The 22,237-nt window shown below is 39.2% G+C and overlaps 1 protein-coding gene across 1 annotated transcript; it reads left to right on the top strand.

The window, feature by feature from the left end:
* The first annotated feature begins 1,876 nt into the window (after positions 1-1,876).
* Positions 1,877-20,444, top strand: LOC140233936 (ubiquitin carboxyl-terminal hydrolase 14-like). Its single transcript, XM_072314024.1, has 13 exons — positions 1,877-1,892; positions 4,408-4,583; positions 6,065-6,169; positions 6,668-6,771; positions 7,277-7,469; positions 8,318-8,463; positions 9,164-9,278; positions 9,758-9,823; positions 12,085-12,177; positions 15,850-15,975; positions 16,713-16,800; positions 18,323-18,430; positions 19,206-20,444. The coding sequence occupies exons 1-13, from the start codon at positions 1,877-1,879 to the stop codon at positions 19,364-19,366; spliced, it is 1,497 nt and encodes a 498-aa protein (XP_072170125.1). The 3' UTR covers positions 19,367-20,444.
* The last annotated feature ends 1,793 nt before the right edge of the window (positions 20,445-22,237 follow it).

Raw genomic sequence — 22,237 nt, forward strand, 5'->3', positions numbered from 1 at the left:
ACACGTTCACACACACACGAAACGTAACACACACCCCACTGTCACACACACACACACATACGGTTCATGATCGAAGATAGAGAATGGAAGAACTAAGACAGCAAATTTCAATCACAATTGTTTTGTGTTACCAATTATTGCCAACTTGCAGTACACTTGCACCAAACTGATAGCAACCTTTCCCCGCCCGCCCGTGTTTTGTTTGTTTGTTTGTTGTTGTTGTTTTTTTCAATTTCAAGTTCAAGTTCAATTTCAATTTATTTTCACACAAATCATTCATATGTAGCACTGTTTTGTATAATTACAAAAAATTGAACTATGTTGATGTTTATGATTATGGAATGTTGCTTGGGAACTCTGCTTGAAAGCACAGCTTGTTAAACAAGGTCCCCTAAAAAAAGATATTACATGCAGATGAGTGGAAGTGATGTACAGTGTATTGCAAAATAAATAGAGGGCCGAGGTGGGAAACAAAAAACAAGAGGGAGGTGGGGAAGGAAGAGAAGAAAGAAATAAAACCAGAGAGAGTAGTGACATACAGTTCAGGTAGGAGTAACACTCTAATACACACATTGGTCATTAATTAAAGGTCATATTATCATCAATCATCATAAGATGCAAGGAGGTGTTCTTTTTTTTTTTTAATCTTTGCCTTTTTTAACCATAACCCGAGCTACTTAGTAGTTCTAAGGAGTAAATCCTATTGCAGCGCCAGCATGGCCTACATCCTTTATAGCTCCATGCTAGTACACTATTGAGTGTTTCCTTCAACACCAATCATTTCATGAATCCATATACAAAGACAATCATCGAGAGGTGACACCAAAAAGCACATGTAGGCTCCTATTGGGCACGCCATGCAGCAACGACACACGTATAATAGGCCTATTACGTTCATTGTAGACAGCACCGATCAAAAAACAAGCAACAACAACAAACTAAATCAAAATAGAAAAAGTGCAAAGAAAAAAAGCACTATATAATGCATATTACTCATTAAGAAAATTACAAACATATAGAAAATGTACTCATTACTTGTATTGAAAATATAACAACTGTAATGAGTAAGCTAGTTTATAAACTGAATGAAAAAAATTTAAAGTTCACCACTAGTATTCGTATGCCCATCATAACAATTCATTTATAGTTTCGGGCCATTATGCGGTAAATGGTTTGCTGGAGAATTGGAGAACACTCCCCTCATTCAGTGAAAAGGAGCCAAGCCTAACAATATCTATAGGACACTACTTCTAGCAACTTTCGGCTGAATTCGACTAATTAGGCCCTACAGAATCAAGACAGTCGTTCTGGCTTCTTACAGTTACACCAAGATATTTTTGCAAACATTCAAGAGAAATCATTGATGCGGCTCTGATTCTATAGTTTGTGAATTCCCCGATTCAGTATGCTTCTTTTACTGAGTTATGGTATACAAAATAATTAGATTTGACAGAATTCATGTATTATTGCGTTTAATTTTTTTTAATTGTGAATTGACCATGTTAAGGTCTTGAAATTGACTATATCTTTAATAACAATTTACGTAGAGATCAGTGACAGATATGAAAGGACCCGTTGGAGTATGATGACAATGACAATGACAATGACAATGAATTTTATATCGGGGGCATGGAAGAATAACAAACAGATAAATGTTTTATGGCAAAACAAAGCCATAAATAATGATGTAATACAAAAAGCATAATATTATATATACTATAATGTATATGTATGACGAATCATAAAATTGGCAACATACTAAGCCGCATATATAATAATTCGAGGCCATCATCAGCTACCCGATGAATACGAATAATTTGAACAAGGCCGAATCACAACGAAGGAGACACTGCACTGTTCCTAAACCTCTCTCAAAATGCCGGTGTACAACAGTAAGTCCCAAGCATTTTCGGAAAATTTATGTCACAATTTACACTCACTTTGGGGCTGGTTTAGTTCGTTATATCCGAAATGGTTTCAGAATATGGATATTTTCTTTGTGGATTGTCTGCCAAGTCATGCAATGGCACTGGTCTAGCGTGTGGTCCCATACATAGCAAAGTTTGTGTGTAAATTTTGCTTGTGGCAAACAATTAAAACACATAAAATTTTAGATTCTAGAAAACTAACGTTAGACATTGATTGTCATTGCATCGGCCATTAAAGGGATGATAGAATTAGAATTTTGTTTGAGATGGGGTTCAGCTTTTAACTTTTAGTAAGATGATTTAAAACCACTTATGAAGTATTCAAGAGCATATTTGCAATTTTTACAGGAAGTCAAACTTCAAAGTTTAAACTTTACTTCAAATAATTGATTATCATGAGTGACGTGACATTCATTCACCAGGCCAATCAGACCGGATTCATGTCATGAATCATGACAGTCATTCATCATTCAGCAAGCGCGATCGCTAGTGAAGCGTAGACTTGTAACATGTGTAACATTGACATTGTTAGTTTTAACTTACATGTACATTAGCACGCTGATTAGAAACTACGTAGATGCGATGGCCGATGGTTCAAGTCTATGAGTAACTATGCCGGTATATGACACATTGTGCCTGGTTGATGTTATTGATACCGCGACCGTTTGCAGAGACTCCAACCCCAAGCACCTTCTGATCTGGAGATTCTCCCGCCCGAAACCCCTAGCAAACGGGAGACTCCATGTTGATGTGTGCGAAGCACGTGTATAGGGTTCTAGATGTTCTCTGGTGCTATCTATAAGGCTTATTTTTTCAACATACGATAGCAATAAGTAAGAAATCCTTTCCACCGGGAGACACAGAGCCAGGGCGGGAGAAATCAAATCTCCAGCGGGAGAACGGGAGATTTTGCAAAAATGGGTTTTCGGCGGGAGATCTCCCGTCGAAAACGGGAGAGTTGGAGTCTCTGCGTTTGTTGACTGTTAAGTACTATCTATTTTATATGAGGTCAAAAAATGGTACAGAAATGTACATTGTACCTCACCCAGCTGGGCTGCAGCCAACATGTCCATATATAATTCTATAGAACTTTAGAAGACTAGGGTCGTAGGGACAGTGTCGGTGGTTATTAAGTATCTCGATCCCTACACTACTAGCTACAGCGTACTACATTACAAATTGTAGAACTCTATATCAATGAGAGGCTTTCTGTCTATCTTGGAGAACTGTCTAAGTAAAAAGATTTATTCAAGAAAAATTGAGCAAAGGAACTGGGATTCCATCACAATAGAATCCCATTTTCTTTGCCCAATTCACAAATTACTAAATTATATGATCAGTTGTTTCTGGTCAGTTTCCCTTTGTTTGCATACAGTTGTGATTTGTAAAAGAATGTTTTATGCTCGTAGATTGGAGAGTAATTATCCCAGTTTCTGGCTTTATGCAGGGCTCCACACTAACATTTATTTTTGATGGCCCAAAGGCAAACATCCCACCTTTTTTGGTGGCCCGATCAGGCCACCAAATTCTTCATTTCTGAAATTTTGGTGGCCCCGGGCCACCGGGCCACCTGGCCACCGTTAGTGTCGAGCCCTGCATTATGTATAATGTCAAAACACTTTTGCGACCTTGGAAATTTTCCACCCTCTCTGAAGAGACAGGAGAAATAATACGATCACTAATTGTATTTCGACTTTGACAAATGCAACTGACCACATGCAGAACACCCATATCAGCTCATTTATGATTTAGTGATTCGCATAGTCAAGAGTGACTACATGTACAATGTAGTCGATGTGAGAGGCAGAAGGGCACTCTTGCTCTCTCTCATCAATTCAAATTGACATCCAAAACACAATTTATATTACCGATTGATCTTGCAAACTAACAGGCTTGAGAGGCTTCCTTTGGGATTGTTGGGGGGTTTTTCAGCTAGAGAGCATCAGATGTGCTTATAGTCCCACTTAACAAAAGCGGTACAGTGTACACACGTAGTTACTCGCATGTGTTACGGTAAGTGAAAGTGCTCTCGCAGTTACAATTGTACATGTAATTGGGGGGTTTCATCAAGGAATGAAACTATTCCTGCTGCAAACAGGGATCTGTACTCTAAAACTCCTCCAAACAGACAGAATTTCCTTTATAGGCATGGCCATGGTCTCATGAAATATACAGTGTACTGCTCTGGTACACATGTATTAACTTATATGTGTTAGGTTTAGAATCTACTGATTTATATTGTAAAACCAGAAAAATTTTAGGCATGGAGCATGAATTAGTATCTACTGTTACATTTAATATAAAGTGTGTACAGTATGTGTAAGATGTCTTTAGACTGGATGTCTAAAGTTTTATGACTACAAGGCTGAAATTTTACCTGTTTTTATGATGTTTTCTTTTTATGATTTTTGTTCATAAATAATTGTTTTGCTGGAACACAATGATTATCTCTCCCACATCCCACCCCCCCCCCCTTTAGTTAACATCAAATGGGGGAAGGAGAAGTTCACTGATGTCCCCTGTAACACCGACGAGCCCCCGATGGTGCTGAAGGCGCAGGTCTTCACCCTGTCTGGCGTCTACCCAGAACGGCAGAAGATCATGCTAAAGGGGCAGGTACTCAAGGAGGAGTGGGGGAACATCAAGCTCAAAGATGTGAGTGACATGAATTTGAAAGTTCAGAACAAACCGACACAGAAAGCAAAGCACGTTGAACCCATAATATGTCTCATACTGAAGCTCCTTTGCAGTCTGCAGACATACAATGTATTAAAGGGGAAACTTGTGTCCCGATGTATATTTTGAGCATTTGAAAAGAAGTGACCAAGAGCCAGGTGGGGTGTTATGATATCTGAATATAGTGATGAAAAGCTACACTAGAAGTTACTGTGATTTGCTAGTACAAGAGGAAAATGGAATACTTGCAGAATGATTTAAAATTAGTTTTTGGCAAGCATAGATTCCCCCAAGTTACATGTGAAAAATGAGGTACTGTACAATATGTAGTGTAGTGTAATGTAGTGTTTTGTGGGGTACATGTACACAGCTGAATGTTTGTGTGTTGCACATACATTTGTATTAATTTATGGTCTGCTGATATCCCCCCTCCCCCCAATTCTGACTTTTTCTGATTTGTTTAACTTTTCTCAAAGCCATAGTGCCAGTTAAGGCATCTCCTTGCACTACAGTTTCACTGTAGAACATGATATATTCGCGGCACGAAATTTTCCTGAATTGGAGCCAACGGCCTTTTTCGTGGCATGAAATTTTCGCGAATTGCCTCTGGCGTTCAATGCATATAGTGTAGACAAGAAATTTTGCGAGCATTTTAATTTCGCGAGTCTTGGCGCTTGCAAAATTTGCAAAATTACAGTGTAGGCCCCTAATTACACTCTTAGCAGTTACTGAAATTTTAGACATTAATGTCACATTATTAATTGTTGTGGTTGTCAGAGATGCAACTTCGATGTATTGACCTTTCACCCTTTTAGCAAGGTCATAGTTCCCTCGTTTCCATTTGACTGCAAGATATTGCTATTACAAGGAAGTGATGTGGTCCTCTGTCTTATTGATTGGATCAGGTATACTCATAATATATGTGTGTGATATACTATACCATAAGCTGTTGTTTTCGCATACAGATATTATTTTCGCGAATGAGGAGGTCACAGGCATTTTCAAGAGATGTTGTTTTCGCGATTTGACACCAAGGCTATCATAAGTGTATTATTTTCCTAACGTGTGGCAACATTTTTAAATTTGCAATCCAACAGTTATTCGTAAAATTCACAATCCAACAGTAATTTGCGAAAATTACACCCTCGCAAAAATGATAAATTGTACAATGCATGTACATGTACTATATAAGCTGTTATTTTCACAAAGGTTTAATTTTCGCGAACTTCATGAATCACAGTTGGATCGCGAATTTAACAACACGCGAAAATGTCTCCATGCACTAGGGTAATAGTGCATTTACATTAGCATTGGCATCAATTCGCGAAAACAACGTCTCTTGAAAATGTCTATGACCTCCTCATTCGCGAAAATATCTGCATGCGAAAATAACAGCATACACAGCTTACATGATGTCAACGTTTTGATCTGTGCACTATCATCTGAATCTACATCTGTAGGGAATCACCCTACTGATGATGGGGTCGGCTGATGCACTGCCCCAGGCTCCCGAGCAGAAGACAGTCTTCATGGAAGATATGACGGAAGAACAGCTGGCCAGTGCTGTAAGATGCTGCTTTCCTCTGATTTATCTTTACTCTCCCCTCTCCCTTCTTTCTCCCTCTCTCTCTCTCTTTCATCATATTCTATTCTGTCGATATATCTCATTCTGTCTCGCCCTATCTGACAACCTGTCTGCATGACATATTATACAACCCTGTTGAAAAGACTGAATAAATAAATAAAAATAAATAAACACATAAAGGAATGTAGCTATTTGATTGGTCGATTGCCAATCACATGACATTCTATTAAGGGTGTCGTATTCATGTGCTGTTGTTGTTGTTATTTTCTTTGTTCATTCCCTTTTATATTCATTTTCAAACCTGGCCACACATGTACCATCAAAGTGGCAGGCTGTTTAATTTTCTAAGAGTATAAGTTTCCCTTGCAAACTTCTCCATTTGAATGAGTGATTGAGGGTGTATGGAGCTTTTCCAATTATTGACTAGTGGAAATTTTTCAAACTGTGCTTTTTTTTCTTTTGTTTTTAATTTTTTTAGATGGAACTGCCCTGTGGACTTAACAATCTAGGAAACACCTGTTACCTGAACGCTACCCTGCAGTGCCTCAGGAGTGTGCCAGAACTCAGAGAACAGCTCAAGTCGTAAGCATGCCAGATTGTCTTCTCGTATTGATTGAATTCTCTTGTTGGGATTTAGGATTCTTTCACTTGATATACCCTAACAATTGGTAAACCTATGTAAATGAATTGTATGATTCGCTCTTGCCAGTTTTATTTTGTTTTGTTTTGTTTTTGTGAAAGGAAAGAAGTTTGGAATAAGAAATGGGAATACACCTTCATTTTGGACAGTAAAGTAATTTCTTCCAATGCTCAGTTTCGATAACTGTTGATCTGAAAATGGTGGCATGACAACAGCCATTACTTTTTGTGTATTTGTGTGTGTGTGTATGTTTGTTCTGAGATAAACCTGCCTTTCATTGGGATATGGGGGAGAGGGGTTAGTATTGTGATCAAATTTGATATGATAGTGCAATGGTACTTTGAAAATATCTCCCTGCTGTGTTCACGATTGGGCTTATATTGAGACAAAACGTAAGCATGTGATCAAACTAGACATGATAAACTACAAACTTGCCACCCCCACCAGATTCGATGGCAAGATCAACCCGGGCCTTGCCTCCGCCGCCCCGGCCGAGTCGCTGACGGCAGCCATCAGGGACCTCTACGGAGCGATGGACAAGACGTCGGAAGCCTTCCCTCCTATCCTTCTCCTCCAGCTCTTGCATCTTGCCTTCCCGCACTTCGCTGAGAAGACAGAGCAGGGCGTCTTCCAGCAACAGGTGCGATGGTATCCATGGCAACCGGTGACCCCACCCCTGCCCATTTCATTAATATTTTTGTCCAAAATTTTTACTTATTTGGCATGAAATTTGATCTGCAGATGACAGGAGTGACTTATGAATGCTCAGTGAAAAGTCATTTCCTTCTTGACAACTGGAGATTATGGGTTGAATTATTGAAATGCAGTGTTGCAATGCACCTGCTAGTTGTTGTTTTGCATTGGCTGTTTCTTCATTTTGGCTCACTCGGTATATCCACATATCATATTATACATTTCAGTACTTCTGAAGGAAAGCAACTTTGACCGAATACAGGAAAACAAAATTTGAAAGCTGCATTTGCATTTGAAAGTTTGAAAACTATCAGTCAAGGTGCAAAATTCTTCTTGTGTGTAATATTAGTAATGCTTTCATGTTAGTGTTTTTATCTAGACCTGTAGGAGAGGGACTTTTCATTGATTGATTTAGAAGTGTTGTATGCATTTCTGTTTGGCTAACTCTATGAAGATCATTGTCCTAGAGCTCAAAGTGATCTCAAATGTTTCATTTTTACAGAAGGAACCACCCAAATCATAATGGCAATAATTTCTCATTGTCAAGATGTGTGTGATTTTCCCTCATTTTCAAGATGTCGATTTTGTGTAAAGGTTGGATTTTTGCCTTTTGCTGTATGTAGAAAGTACTTGAGTTCAGTTTTAATAGGAATGTGCTGGTATGGGACTGTTAGGACTGCCCGTGGTCCATTCTGTTTCTCTTTCCGATTGTACAAACCAGTATGTATTAATGAAATATGTTGCCAAACTTAGTGGAACCTCTGAAATCCTCTTAACCCACATTATGAACCGAAGGATGCCAACGAATGCTGGCTGCAACTTGTCCGAATGCTCCAACAAAAGCTGCCGGGGAGACCGGCCAGAGATGCACCGGCGCCAGAGGCCAGTGAGTCAGCCAAGTCCTTCATAGACCAGTACTTCGGTGCCAAGTTTGACAGCACGTATCCTTTTCCGACCACAGGTCTTCACTCTGAGAAGTCTGCCGTAGCAACTACTTGTGGCAAAACCCCCTCTCTTCCAATTATGCATTGCTGAAGATTACTGCTTGATTTACTTTTGTCTGTAAATGTTCCAAAGAATTCACAAGAGCATACCCTAAAAGGTGCTGGTCACTTTTATTCATGTGGCAAGTTGTTTGAATTAGCTTCCAAAAATTCAGATCAGATCTGTGAAGTCTCCCTGATTCTCAAGGTGGCTCCCTGAAAAAAGTGACAAAAATGCCTGTATCTGTTCCTGTCTTGACAAAAGGATACAAAAGTTGCCCGGACTGTGAATAATTTTAGTGTACAGGGTAACCCTGTTATAATAAGCTGCTTGGGACCGCGGAAATTTCTTTGTTTTTTATGGATTATCTTGATATATTAGGGATAAAACCAAGTGAATATAATAAGGAATGAGACCTGCAAAATAACATATTGTTACAGAATACTGGTATCAGGTATCTCACTTAAAATGACCTCGTTATGTTGAGGTCCCACTATATCGAGATACGTGAAACACACAGTTATCACCCTGATAGTTCTGTGATTTGATGCACAAAACTTGGAAGCCCTTTTTATGTGTATACATATAAAATTGTATATTGTGTATAATCATGTACACCCTGTATATTTCCTTAGCATTGCTCTTGGACTGATTCAGATTGAAGTGCATAGAGTCTGAAGATGAGCCACCTGTCAAGTCCCAGGAGACAATATATCAAATGAGCTGCTTTATATCCCAAGAAGTCAAATACCTTCACACGGGTCTCAAATTGGTAAGACAAAGTATTTGTTGTGATTCTTTTACAGTACATAAGAATGCAGTAAAAAAGAATAATAAAATAAAAACAAAAAATGGAACATGTGTATATGTACCCGCATTAGCCAGGATGTGTTCCTTCATGAGATTAAGTATTGTTTACTGTAAACGTGGACATTTTCGCGGTGTTGAAATTTTCATGCATTTCGCGCAACCAGAAACTAGCGTGAAAATGAAAGCACAGAAATATTTTTGCCTGCCATATGTTCCTGTACGTAGTGTCTTAATTCCGTGGAATTAAGACACTAAGTACAGGAACATATAAATTTCACGTGTATTTGATTCCGCGGAATTAAATACACGCGAAATTCTTCTCACCTGGCCAAGCGCTTAAAATTAGTCGCGCGAAAATATCCACGTTTACAGTATTCTCACACGTAACGCAAGTGCGTAATGCTCTTGTGACATTTGTTGTTGTTTCTTTTGTTTTGGCAGAGATTGCAGGAAGAAATAGAGAAGAATTCACCAACTCTCAACAGGAATGCCCACTACCTGAAAGAGGTAAAACATCATACAGATATTGCCTTGGTATAGGTGTAATATAACACTTGACTTCCTCGCGGGAGTTATATGTTCCCAAGGAGATTACATTTTCCAGAAGTGAGCAGCACTGATGAAAAATATTGAGCGTGTTTATACAGAGAAGCAAAATACCCGCTCATGCTGGCTCATGCCGGCTCATGCGAGAGGACCTCTCGAATTTTGCTCTGTATAAACACGGCGTATACCGGCATACGCCGCCAAATGCAGGCTCAAGCGAGAGGTTCCGTCCGCCACCTTTTGAGGTGGCCGATGCAAGAGGAGCCTCGCGTATTTTGCTGTGTGTTTATACAGATGACCGGAATTCGAGAGGTGACCGGAAAGCATGTATTTTAATATCTGTCATGATCGAACCACGTCTTCTCCTTCGTACTGAAAAACAGGATTTCAATTGATCATTTGGCCGGGTGGTTGTCAAGAGGAACGTTACAAGAATGACCTTCAAGCTTGGTGGTCCTGATGACTTTGCCGGTGCCATCTTGATTTTTTTAATTTTTTCCCATCATGCAATAAACTGCACTGCGAACGTGACCTATGCTTGACCCCAAAATTCGAGAGGTCCTGTTCAGCTGAGGTCCGCTCGCATTGGCTCGCATGAGCCGGTATTTTAACTTCTGTATAAACACGAGAAATAAGTGCTCATGCGGGAGGTAAAATACCGGCTCATGCGCGCCGATGCGAGAGGCTCCTGTATAAACACGCACATTGTCTCAAGGGAAAAATGTAACTTGTTAGGGACTCCTAAGTGACTGTGAGTATTATATTAAAGTGATAGACGAGGCAATATTTGTTATATGTGACCATGCATCACAAAACCAACAAAAAGTTGCACCCCTTGATTTTATATGAGGACTAAAACAAAGATGAAATGGGTCAACTGAGTCAATCTTGATTTTTTTTTTTTTCTGAAAGAGCTATTCTTCTTCTACATTATTCTTTAGTTTGGGATCATGACATGAATGGAAAGGTGTGTTTTCAGCAGTTTTTCTACAACCCTTTTTTGGGGGGAGAGTAAAATGATCAGGTATGTCTTAGGGGCGTCTTTTCATTTCTTGAAATCCTTTCCACACTCTTCACTTTCAAGTCTAATAACTTTTGAAAGGATTATGCTACTGCTTTGAAAGTTGGCATTAATCATGGACAGAATGTCTTAAAGGTACATGGTCCCGTTGGTTTAGTCAAATGCGCGTATGCGGGCGCACGGCGCAAGTTTCCTATAGAGACCTATGCTATCGACTCCTCTTTAGTGCTTACGCTGTGGCCCACTTCCCTGAGTCCGAAGAAGACCGATCCACTGTAGCCAGTGGTCGGATCACAGTTCGGCTCATGATTCGGCTGAGGGGATGACAGCTTTAGCAAACTTCTTTTGTGATGTCATAATAAAAAACACATATGCACTCACCCTGGCATTACTACAGACTGTGTGATGTGCAGAAAAGACAACAAAGGCAACGTTACTTAGCAACACCTATGCGCTTTACTCTTGATGACAGCTCAACTTTGGCAATCTTCGTATCAACGCTAACGGTGATCGGCAGTATCATCAACAGCGCCCTCTACACTACCGGGACTATGCACCTTTAATAGAAATGCTCAATTTCAGCTTGATCTGATAATCCCTTCATGTTGTTGTTCCGGTGGTTTTACATCCTGTGTTTTGTCCCTATCATCACACAGCTAGCATGGCTTGGTAAAGATTAAGCACTTGAATAGACCCTGTACTTCAGAGCCTCTTTTCTCAGTTCTTACTTTTCCAGAATGTGTGCTTTCTTTCCAGTATTAAGATTGGTTAGGAGAGTCCATTTGAATTGAGTTATAAATACATCATTTTACAGCTTAGAGTCCGCTCTTTCAGATTCTGCCCTAAACTAAAGATCCATGTCTGGCAACTTTTTGTTGGTTTTGTGATGCAGGGTCACATATTATATGGTCTACATAAATACACATCCTATCATTCTTACCCCATCAGCTGCCAGTCAAATTCTGGAATTATGTTTTCTGACATCACATCAGTGTTTCAATATACTGCATGTGTCACATAATGGCATTATGACCAATCACTGACCAGTATTTTTATTTATTTTTTTTAAATTTTATTATAATTATTATCATTTTTTTTTTTTTTTTTTTTTTTGGGGGGGGGGGGGACTAGATTATGTTGTTATGCAGTGTTATGCATAAATGTTGCAACTTGTGATTTTCTGTGATTGTTCCCTTTGCAGTCCAAAATCAGTAGGTTACCAGGGTACATGACAGTCCAATTTGTGAGGTTCTACTACAAGGAGAAGGAGCGCATCAATGCCAAAGTTCTGAAGGTGAGCGTCAGGATTTCTATGAAGTTACCAACTAGCTCAAATAGTGAAGTCTTTTCATATTTCTTTCTATCTCTTGTCTGAACATCTGTCTGTCTCACCTTGTTTTGATTACTCACTGTTGTTCTTTGTTCGTTTTGCCAGCTTTTATATGCCATAATTATGATTTGCATTGTGTGTGTTTACATGTATATGTGTTTGTTTTAAATGCTGTCTTCTACAACTTGTTTTTCAGAGAACAATTGCAATGATGCAATGAAAAATATTAATGATTTTATTTTTTTTTTTTTTAATGGTTGTAAAAGATATTTGGCATGTTTGGCATTTGCGCCTGTAAGCTCTGACATAGGCTGCGTTTATCAACTTTCCCCAGTTTAAACGACTTTCGAAAGCCCTTTCGATAGCCCTTTCGATAGCTCTTTCCATAGCCCTTTCGAAAGCCCTTTCCATAGCCCTTTCGAAAGCCCTGTCCACTCCCTGTACTATTAATATGCCGCTTGTTTTCGTCGGCTGCGTTTATCAACTTTTGATAGCCCTTTCCATAGCCCTTTCCATAGCCCTTTCGAGAGCCCTTTCCAAAGCCCTGACTGCCTGTACTATTAATGTGCCGCTTGTTTTCTCAGAAGGGACGGCGAAAAGCAATTACCATCATAAAGACATCTTCCTTTGAGAGTGACGAGTCATGATACAATGGCACATGAATCAATTGTCTTCTTATCTGTGAGGCAGCTCCAGTTTAGCACATACTTCAAATATTTCTGAGTAGCGGCATGAGACATGGGATCAAAGGGAATGAGACTGTTGTTACTCTATTTCTCAAACCTTGTTGGTGAAAGAAACACCTCCTTGTTCCAAGCATATGCGTGCATTACACACAGCTGTATGTATACACCTGTGTACACGTGCTCATGTGCACTTTATGTGGTGCGCGTCTTTTCAGAAACTGGAAACACATGGTTGCGTAACCGCAGTAGGGCGACCTAAAGGGCTTTCAAAACAGCTTTGCGTTTATCAACTTCAAAAGGCTTTTACAAACAGGTTTCTGATAACCTGTTTAGGAAACCTGTTTGGATCGTCACAAATTTCGGGCTTTCGAAAAGGCTTTCCTAAAGGGCTTTCAAAACAGCTTTGCGTTTTTCAACTCGTGAAAATTCCTTGAAAGCTGTTTGGATAACCTGTTTCTGCCGAGAAAGGAGAGTTGATAAACGCACCCTTTCGTAAAAGGCTTTCCTAAAGGGCTTTCAGAACAGCTTTGCGTTTATCAACTCGTAAAAATTCCTTGAAAGCTGTTTGGATAACCTGTTTCTGCCGAGAAAAGGAGTTGATAAACGCACCCATAAACACATGTTTATAATTTGAAGCAATGATATGTTATGATAAACAAGATTAGAATCAACACTTGCTGTCGGGCGAAAGCTCGGTGGTCTAGTGGAGATGACGCCTGTCCGGTGATCAGGAGGTCGTAGGTTCGAATCCTGCTCGAGTATGTATGCCCATGATTTTTTATCATGGCTACTACTAAAACACTGATCAATTCAGTGCTTATTTACGTCGATGTAGGGCAGTTTGTCAATCAGTTGCAATGAGAACATCTCGACGGAAGAATTTCGTCAATTTGAATAACAAAGTAGTACCCGCTGCATGCTATAAGGATTAGAATCAACACTTGCTGTCGGGCGAAAGCTCGGTGGTCTAGTGGAGATGACGCCTGTCCGGTGATCAGGAGGTCGTAGGTTCGAATCCTGCTCGAGTATGTACGCCCATGATTTTTTATCATGGCTACTACTAAAACACTGATCAATTCAGTGCTTATTTACGTCGATGTAGGGCAATTTGTCAATCAGTTGCAAAGAAACAAGTAATGCTGTGATCATAAAGAAACTTGCAATTCAACTTATGTATAGGGCTAACCCTTTGTTGTTGTTTTTATGCCTCCGCCACGAAGTGGTGCCGGAGGCATTATGTTTTCGGGTTGTCCGTCCGTCCGTACGTACGTCCGTCCGTACGTACGTACGTACGTCCGTACGTCTGTCCGCTTGGATCAAGCAAATTTCACCAAACTCTGTCAGAGGATGATGTATGATGGGGCAATTACTTGATTAGTTTTTTAGTGAAATCGGACAGAGGTCAAAGGTCAAAGATCAAGGTCAAATCCTAAAATTTATCTCTTTATGTGATAACTCAAAACTGGATGAAGCAGCTTTCACCAAACTTGGTCCAAGGATGATGTATGATGGGACAATTAGTTGAGTAGGTTTTAGGGACATTGGCAAGAGGTCAAAGGTCAAAAGGTCAAGGTCAAATGCTAAAAATGTTCCTATTTCCCCCATATCTATGCAATGCCCAAAGGTATTTTCTTGAAACTTAGTGTAGACATGTACTACTGCATAAAGATTCTCCAGAGAGAGTTTCATGTCAGAAGGTCAAAGGTCAAAAGGTCAAAGGTTAGGTGAAAATGTTGCAATATCACTTTTCTCGCAAATGGTTCAATGTATCTTCATGGAACTTGGTACATACGCATGTACTGACTGGCAGGGATTATCTAGGGAATTTAGGGGTCATGGGTCAGTAGTCAGGGGGTCAAAGGTCAAGGTCAATCCTCAAAATTTTACTATTTCCCTCATATACTAGTATATGCAATGCTTGCATTATTAGTTTAAAAACTTAATATATACATGCATTACCTAATGGAGATCCCCTGGGAAATTTCCAGCCAGAAGGTCAAAGGTTAAAGGTAGGGAATCCCATTTGCATGCCTTAAATGAAGAGTTGTATAAATACAGTGGTATGTTGAAGAGAGTATCATTTTAGAAACTCCCATAAAGTATTGAAAGTGGAAGGTAACATTTAGTACATTTTTATTGACCGTTAGATTTTGAATTGAATTTTTTTTTCGGGGCTCACCGTAAATTCCAGTACATTACTAGGCTACCTTTGCAGACCCATGCACTGCATGTGTGTCCATCATGTATATTTTGTGAAGAAAGTTCATCAAAACTTACAAACATTTCTATATATTCTTGCCACACACTCTATATGTTATTGCATCAGCTCTTATACTTTAAGATTTGTGTTTATAGATAAAAGATACAGAAGACTGCAACAAAAAGGCTTAAGTGTGGCTGACACACAGAACTACTGAGTAGTTGAGTTTTGTGCATTATTCAAATTGTAGATAACTGTTGACTTCCAAATTTCTCAGCAGTGGCCTAAACAAGTCCCCTGAGGTTCATATTTAATGTTTTGCTACATTTTGGGAGGTCTGTAAAAGGTATCCCCTACCTTTAAGGGTCAAAGGCCAGGTTTCAATGCCCCCCAAATAATCTATTTTGTACTGTAATTACACTCTTCATACCTTGGAAATTACTCAATGCATAAACTTATAAAAGGGTCCGTCAGAATTCAAGTAAAAATTTTCAATTCCCTAAATATGTGTACCTGCACTCTTAGACAATCATAGCAAACCCAGTTCAAGGAAAGTGAACATTCAAGATATTTCTGACAAATCTGTCATTTCAATATTTTGCCAGTTATGTGAAACTGTCATCACACATTGTGAAGACATTGTACTATACACCTATTTGGAGAATCATGCATTATGGCAGAGGCATCAGTTGCCATAGCGACATTTCTAGTTTCTATCTGTTTGTATCCCATATTTTGTTATTTTTCCAGGATATAAAGTACCCGATGACGTTAGACATGTTTGACCTTTGCACACCAGAGCTCCAAGAAAAGCTTGTTCCAGCCAGGGAGAAGTTCAAGGCCCTGGAGGACAAGAAAGTGGAAGAGGCTCAACAGGTGGGCGGAGTTTAGGTTGTCAGGGGGTTGGAATACTCATCTGTGATTGATTGACTGATGATTGTTTGCTACAGGAGTCAAGAAACAGATTCTGCTTTAAAGATTTCGTTGTTCTTGTTATGATTTTTCAATCCTTTCTTTGTTTTGTTGAAGTAATGTTATCTATATATTTACATATTGTGATTATTATTATTAATCATATATCTATTTGTTTTAATCTTTGTTTCATTTCAATGATTTATTTCGTTTTATTGTGGGTTGTTTGTTTGTTTGTTTGTTCATGTGTTGTTGTTTTGGGTTTTTTTTTTTCTGTTTTTTATTTTTTGTTTTTTAATGTGACATCTTTATGTGGAGAAAGATCCCCAGAACTATTTTTAAGAATATATGAAGGCAGATAAAGCGTAAAGAAGACCGACATATATTGTCAGAACAGGAATAATAAACTCAAAACCAGCGGCCTTGCTAGTATTTTGATGTTCAGCTTCTGCCATAATCTTGCACTGATGTCTCATTGGCTCAGTGCCCAGGGATGAACTTAACAAAGAACAAACAGGTAAACTGGAAACAGAGTCCTTACAATTATATATTTAAACATTCACCCGTATGAAAGATTTGATTGTTTGCAAACTCCTTATTCTTGAAGAGTTGCATCTACACACATACTAAACTTTGTCATCTGCTGAATTTGCATTGTTGATTTTATTTGTGTGCATAATGTTTTTAATACATTTATTCAGGCTAAACAAGCAGGCAAGACAGCAAAGCAAGTCCAAGACTACAGTGCAAAGAAGAATGTGAAGTATCTGCCATTTGACTTCCCTGATGGTGAGTTCACACTTGTCATTTCCTTTCGTGAGAGTAATTTGAACTTGGTCAGTGAAATTATTTAATTCGAGGAAAATTGAAACAAAGTCTGACAAATAAGAAACAAGACTGTTTGAGTGCCATCATTGAAAAGAGTCAAGCACTTTCAATGTTTTGACACTTCACAATGATCATCTGAGTGGTATAATGTGACTGCTGACTAGAATAGTACGACTTATAGTCAGTCCTGTTTCTCCACCCCCCCCCCCCCATCAACCAAATCATGCTTTCCAATGGGATTTGAATGAGGGGCAAGTACTTGTTGGTTGTGCAAAGCTTTGAGAAAAATACAGGCTTTTCTATTTAACCCCTCACAACATATGGAATCTTTGTAGTGACAAGAAATGTAAATTTAGAGAAAATTTTCACTGTAAGATCTCAGTGATCTTTGAACGATACTCTTGGGAATCTAGCAACACCAGAGGGGCATGCAAATGGCCAAGAAGCATGTCATAGCATAGATGTAAAAGTGGACAACAAGGAAATTGATAGAGAGCATGATCAATAATGTCATGAGTTTCAGCTTTCAGAAAATCAGGCAGTCATGTTAATACCTGATTCTGTGATATGTGACCTGCTACAACACAAAGATCCGAAAGTTGGGGAGGTTGATTTTCTAAAAATGACATGACATTATTCCTTTACTCTTCTGCTGTAATTTCATATATAACACGACTCATAAGATACTCGGTTGCGGAGATATCAATGTTTTTATGAGAGCATGTCAAGTGGTCTAGGAAATCAGTGTTTAAAGAAAACCACCTTCAAAGTTTTCCTCCCGATGCAATTGTGATCAAGGGGAGGTAAGACAGTTTTCATCTCTTGACTATAGAAGGTCTGCTCCTAGCAACCTCCACGATGTTCATTCTAGCTTAGTGCCAGCAGTCTATGCACGCCCAATCATTAACCAGGATGCCACGCACTGACCAATAAGATCACTCCCTCGTTGCTAGGGGCGGAGTCTATCTGCGGCGCTAAATCCAAATCTCTGGACACGTTTCTGTTCCATTGAAAGTCGCAAAATCATGGCTCAGAAAACGCTAATTTCTTGCCTTTCCTTTGATCATTTAGCTTGTAAATTTCAGCACATAATAGACAAATCATCAGATTACAAAATTATGTCAAAAACAGAAATTCAGTGGTGGTGACCAGTTTTGTTGATCTGGGGGGTGTTTCATCAACGTTTGTCAGCGCTGCCAATTGTCAGCGCTGACAGTTACAAAAAAATCCTTGGTTTTGATTGGCTGAGAGGCTCTGGTCACTGACTGTTACTATGGTGATTCAATTTGTCAGCGCTAACAAACGTTGATGAAACACCCCCCTGACCTCAAACTTGATTTTCTCAGCTCAGCCGTCAGCGACTTTTGGATCCTTTTGTTGTGGCGGGTCATATATTTTCTTTCAAAACTGCTTCATATGTTAACTGCATTGTGTGAATCCGCCTGTGATTCATTACTCTTCCTTGTTTCTCTATGTTGAACAGACATCGGCAGCAACAACAGTGGCTACTACGAGCTCCAGGCCGTGCTGACCCACCAGGGGAGGTCAAGTTCCTCCGGTCACTACGTGGCGTGGGTCCGAAGAAAAGAAGGTCAGTAGCTCCTGCTTACAATTGGACATAATGATACACATTTTCTGTATGGGGCACATCACTCATATTCAGTCTCTTTGCACTCTGTCACCTCCCACCGCAAAGCCGGGGGAATGAGTTCCCTTTACTTCTTAAATTCAGACTGTGTGTGGGGGTTTTCTTAAGGAACCCTGGAAAGTGGATGTAAAATCAGCCCTTGAAATTGAAGTTCATGTGATTTGCATGAGAATCACCTCTTTTAAAGGTACCAGCAAAGAACACAGCTTTGCCAACTTCCGATGGCTTCACAGAATGATACTGTACGAGCTGAAATTTTCGCGGTGGTTTTATTTTCGCGAATCGCCTTCGAACCACGAAAATAACAACACGCGAAAATAACAACGCGCGATTTACTAAGTTCAGTTAGACCCTCGTAACCGCGAAATAAACAACACGCGAAAATGTCCTCCAAGTAGCAATTCGCGAAAATATCTGTACGCGAAGATTTCAGCTCGTACAGTATTCAAATTAGATTGCATGATGTGTATGTATCTATTTACAACTATGCGTACATCTTTAGAATATGCAAGCTTGTATGCTTCCATTTGTGTGATGTATTTTTCATCATGTACCAGTCAAAACCACATTTGTTGTCATGATTGAACGGGTGATGAATACTCTTATCGTCATGTCATATTCTTCATTCGATTCATTCAGAAATGAAAGCAAAAAAATGCCAAAACAATTTATCACCCACATAAACATCTTATTGAAGAATCATGTGATATTCTTTCAGACGAGTGGATGAAGTTCGATGATGACACGGTAACGGGCATCCACAGCGAGGACATCTTGAAGCTGTCTGGAGGCGGGGACTGGCACTGCGCCTACGTCCTGATCTACGGACCCCGCAGACTGCCGGAGGAAGAGGCGCCCGCAGAAGAACCGATGGCATAGGAGGCCGCGCAGACACCGCATTCCATTCTTGAGTGACATATTTACCGTATACGCCGTATATTTTAGCAAGTCTATTTTTTTTTCGCAAATGGGCACTTGCTGACAAGTTCGTGAGTGGTTAGATTGGCAAATTGTGGAGTAATGAACAGAGAAATGTACGTTTGCATGTGGCATTGTGGTTGGATCAGAGTGAATATGTGGTGTGGTGTTAAATTCACAAGGAGCACCCCAGCTGCGAAATATGTAAGTAAAAACCGTGCGAAAAATATGTGGCATATACAGTATACAGTAGGGGAAATAATGGTTGGATGAGGAAAAGGATCAGAGTTAATAGGATGGTTTCAAAAGAATGTGAAAAATGATCTAGCAAACATTGTCAGAGATTTTTGCCGGAATTTATGCCAGAACCATGCAAGTATAAAACTCATGCTATACTTCTTGGGAAAGGAAAAGTTCCTTGCATGCATGAAGCACGGTCTACCTTTTCTGACGTAGGTAAAACTCCATCAGTTTAATACACTCGTATCCCCTTGGATGCCACACTAGTTTATGCAATGTAAAGCCTCATTTTGTTGGGTTGATTCTTCAGTTTGTGTATGTAAGAGCATGTCATGGTAAATTCAAGAATTGGGCAATCTCTTATTTTTCTGTGAGATGAGAAAGATTGCATTCTCATTTCACATTGGTTGTGTACAAAATCTACCGCATGATAGGGTGAGATGGTTCATTTGCATACCTCTGTGATGTAGCCTGGCATTCCATGATTGCATGGCGATTTATTTATACCGAGTATTGTAAAACGAGGAGTGTTCTTATACATTTTAATTTCGCGAATTTCACGAGAGCCAAGATTCGCAAAATTAAAATGCACACAAAAGTTCTTATCTACACTATACGCATTGAATGTTACAGGCAACTCATGAAAATTTCATGCCGCGAAAAAGGCCGTCGGCTCCAATTCGAGAAAATTTCATGCCACGAAAATATTGTGTTTTACAGGAGTCCTCCCACTATAGCTTACATATCGGCATATATCAACCAGATATATCCCACTGCCTTTCACTCTGATGATGTTCAGTGATGAATGAATGATTCGGGGGGGGGGGGGGGGGACGATGTTAGCTTATTACAAATAAAATGTGTTAATCACATGCCTCACCTCGTTCCATCCCTTCTGACTTTTTTGTTGAAGTTCAGTGATGAGGGGATGGATGAGAGAAAGATGGAGTAATGGTCTACAAGAATGTGTGGGGTGTGCAGACCAAGCAAAGTCCATGAGACATTTCATTGCTTTTCAACCCTTGTGACTCTTCAAAGAAGTCCAATGATAAAATGAATGCAAATCGATGATGATGTTGCAAACGATAATTATGGAAGAGGTATATCATGCCATCTCGAGGGTCGGCCTCTGCATGCAGTATTTTAACAGGGTTTGCCTGTCTCAGATATACATCTAATGCAAGAGACATGCAGGCTTATCTTTCCATGTGTTATAAAAACTTCAAGAGGTATACAATTTTGAGCTAATGGAAAAGAAAGTTTTCCATTATACAGAATTCGGGCGGACATTCATAACTGTGTGTAAACTGTAACTTATATTCTTACAAAGGCAATCTGTACCCTGTGGTGATTAACATCACAGATTACATTCATAAATGTCAGATGAATGTGCTTGTTCTTTCAAATGCATATGCCTAATTCTCTTTGCAGCTAAATGATATATTTCAATGTTATAAACACAGGCTTTCTTAAATCTAATTGCAATGTCGTGAAGCAAGAGTATATTGTCCAATGTTCTGAAGTCAGATTAGAATGAGTTAAAACTCACATTACCGGCTTGAATTGTTGACCGTCTCCTATAAACTGTATTAGATATAGTACCGGTATAAAGTATATTCAGTAATTGAAGACAGAAGTATTTTTCCATAAGTGAGAAAAGTTACCTGAATTGATATTTATTATGAGAAAAGAGTTGGGTTTTCATGAAGTTCATACAACCTTATTTAAATGCTTAGCTGGTGTTTTGAAAATATAGTGTCGTGGATATTGAGCTGATGTACTCACAATTTGGCATCTGTCAAGTTCTGGGTAAAATTTGCTGCAGAAGTTATGATCTTGTCACCATAACATTTGCCCCCCTGAATTTCATTTCATATCTTGTATTGGAGAAAGATTGTGTGGAACTGGTTAAAGTCACTGTTGTCCACACAAAATCAGACAGAAATTTATAAATTTGACAGTGAAATCGGAACTTCAATGTTTCAGAATGTGTTGCTGATTTTAGGGATCAGCTGTAGATTTTAAAGTTAGTAATGAAGAGGTTTCTGAAAATTCCACAAGTGAACCAATCATAAATGACCGGCAAAGGGATTAGTACAGAAAGATGATATTTAACTCAAACAAAGAAAAGTCCAAATTATGATAGAAAAATACATGGCACCAAACCACAGAAGAGGAGTGTTTGAGACTTGATGGCATAAATCTTGACTTCAGGGAAACAGGCTTTTTAACTTCAAAGATGGCACACAACTTTTTGATTTCTGCCAACAGTAAATGTGACTTTTAATAATGTTGGGTATGTCACTTACTATCTCGTGACAAGCTGAAAATTATTGTGTCCATTACTATCTGGCGATAGATTGGTATACTGGTGCTCTCTTCTTTTCACAAACATGTCAGACGTTTTATTCTTCTGCTTTAAATCTTGTTTTTCTGTCATTTATTTTAGTAGGCCAGTACAGCAGCAGCATGTCCTATGAGAGGCACTCATTAACAGTATAATTGTTCGGCAGACTTGAAAGTAGATTGTTTAATGAAGAGATGAAAGTACAGGGGAACCTCATGTTATAACAAGGTGCTTGGGATAGCTTA

Source organism: Diadema setosum, chromosome 10 (genome assembly GCF_964275005.1).
Source record: "Diadema setosum chromosome 10, eeDiaSeto1, whole genome shotgun sequence".
Taxonomy (NCBI): Eukaryota; Metazoa; Echinodermata; class Echinoidea; order Diadematoida; family Diadematidae; genus Diadema; species Diadema setosum.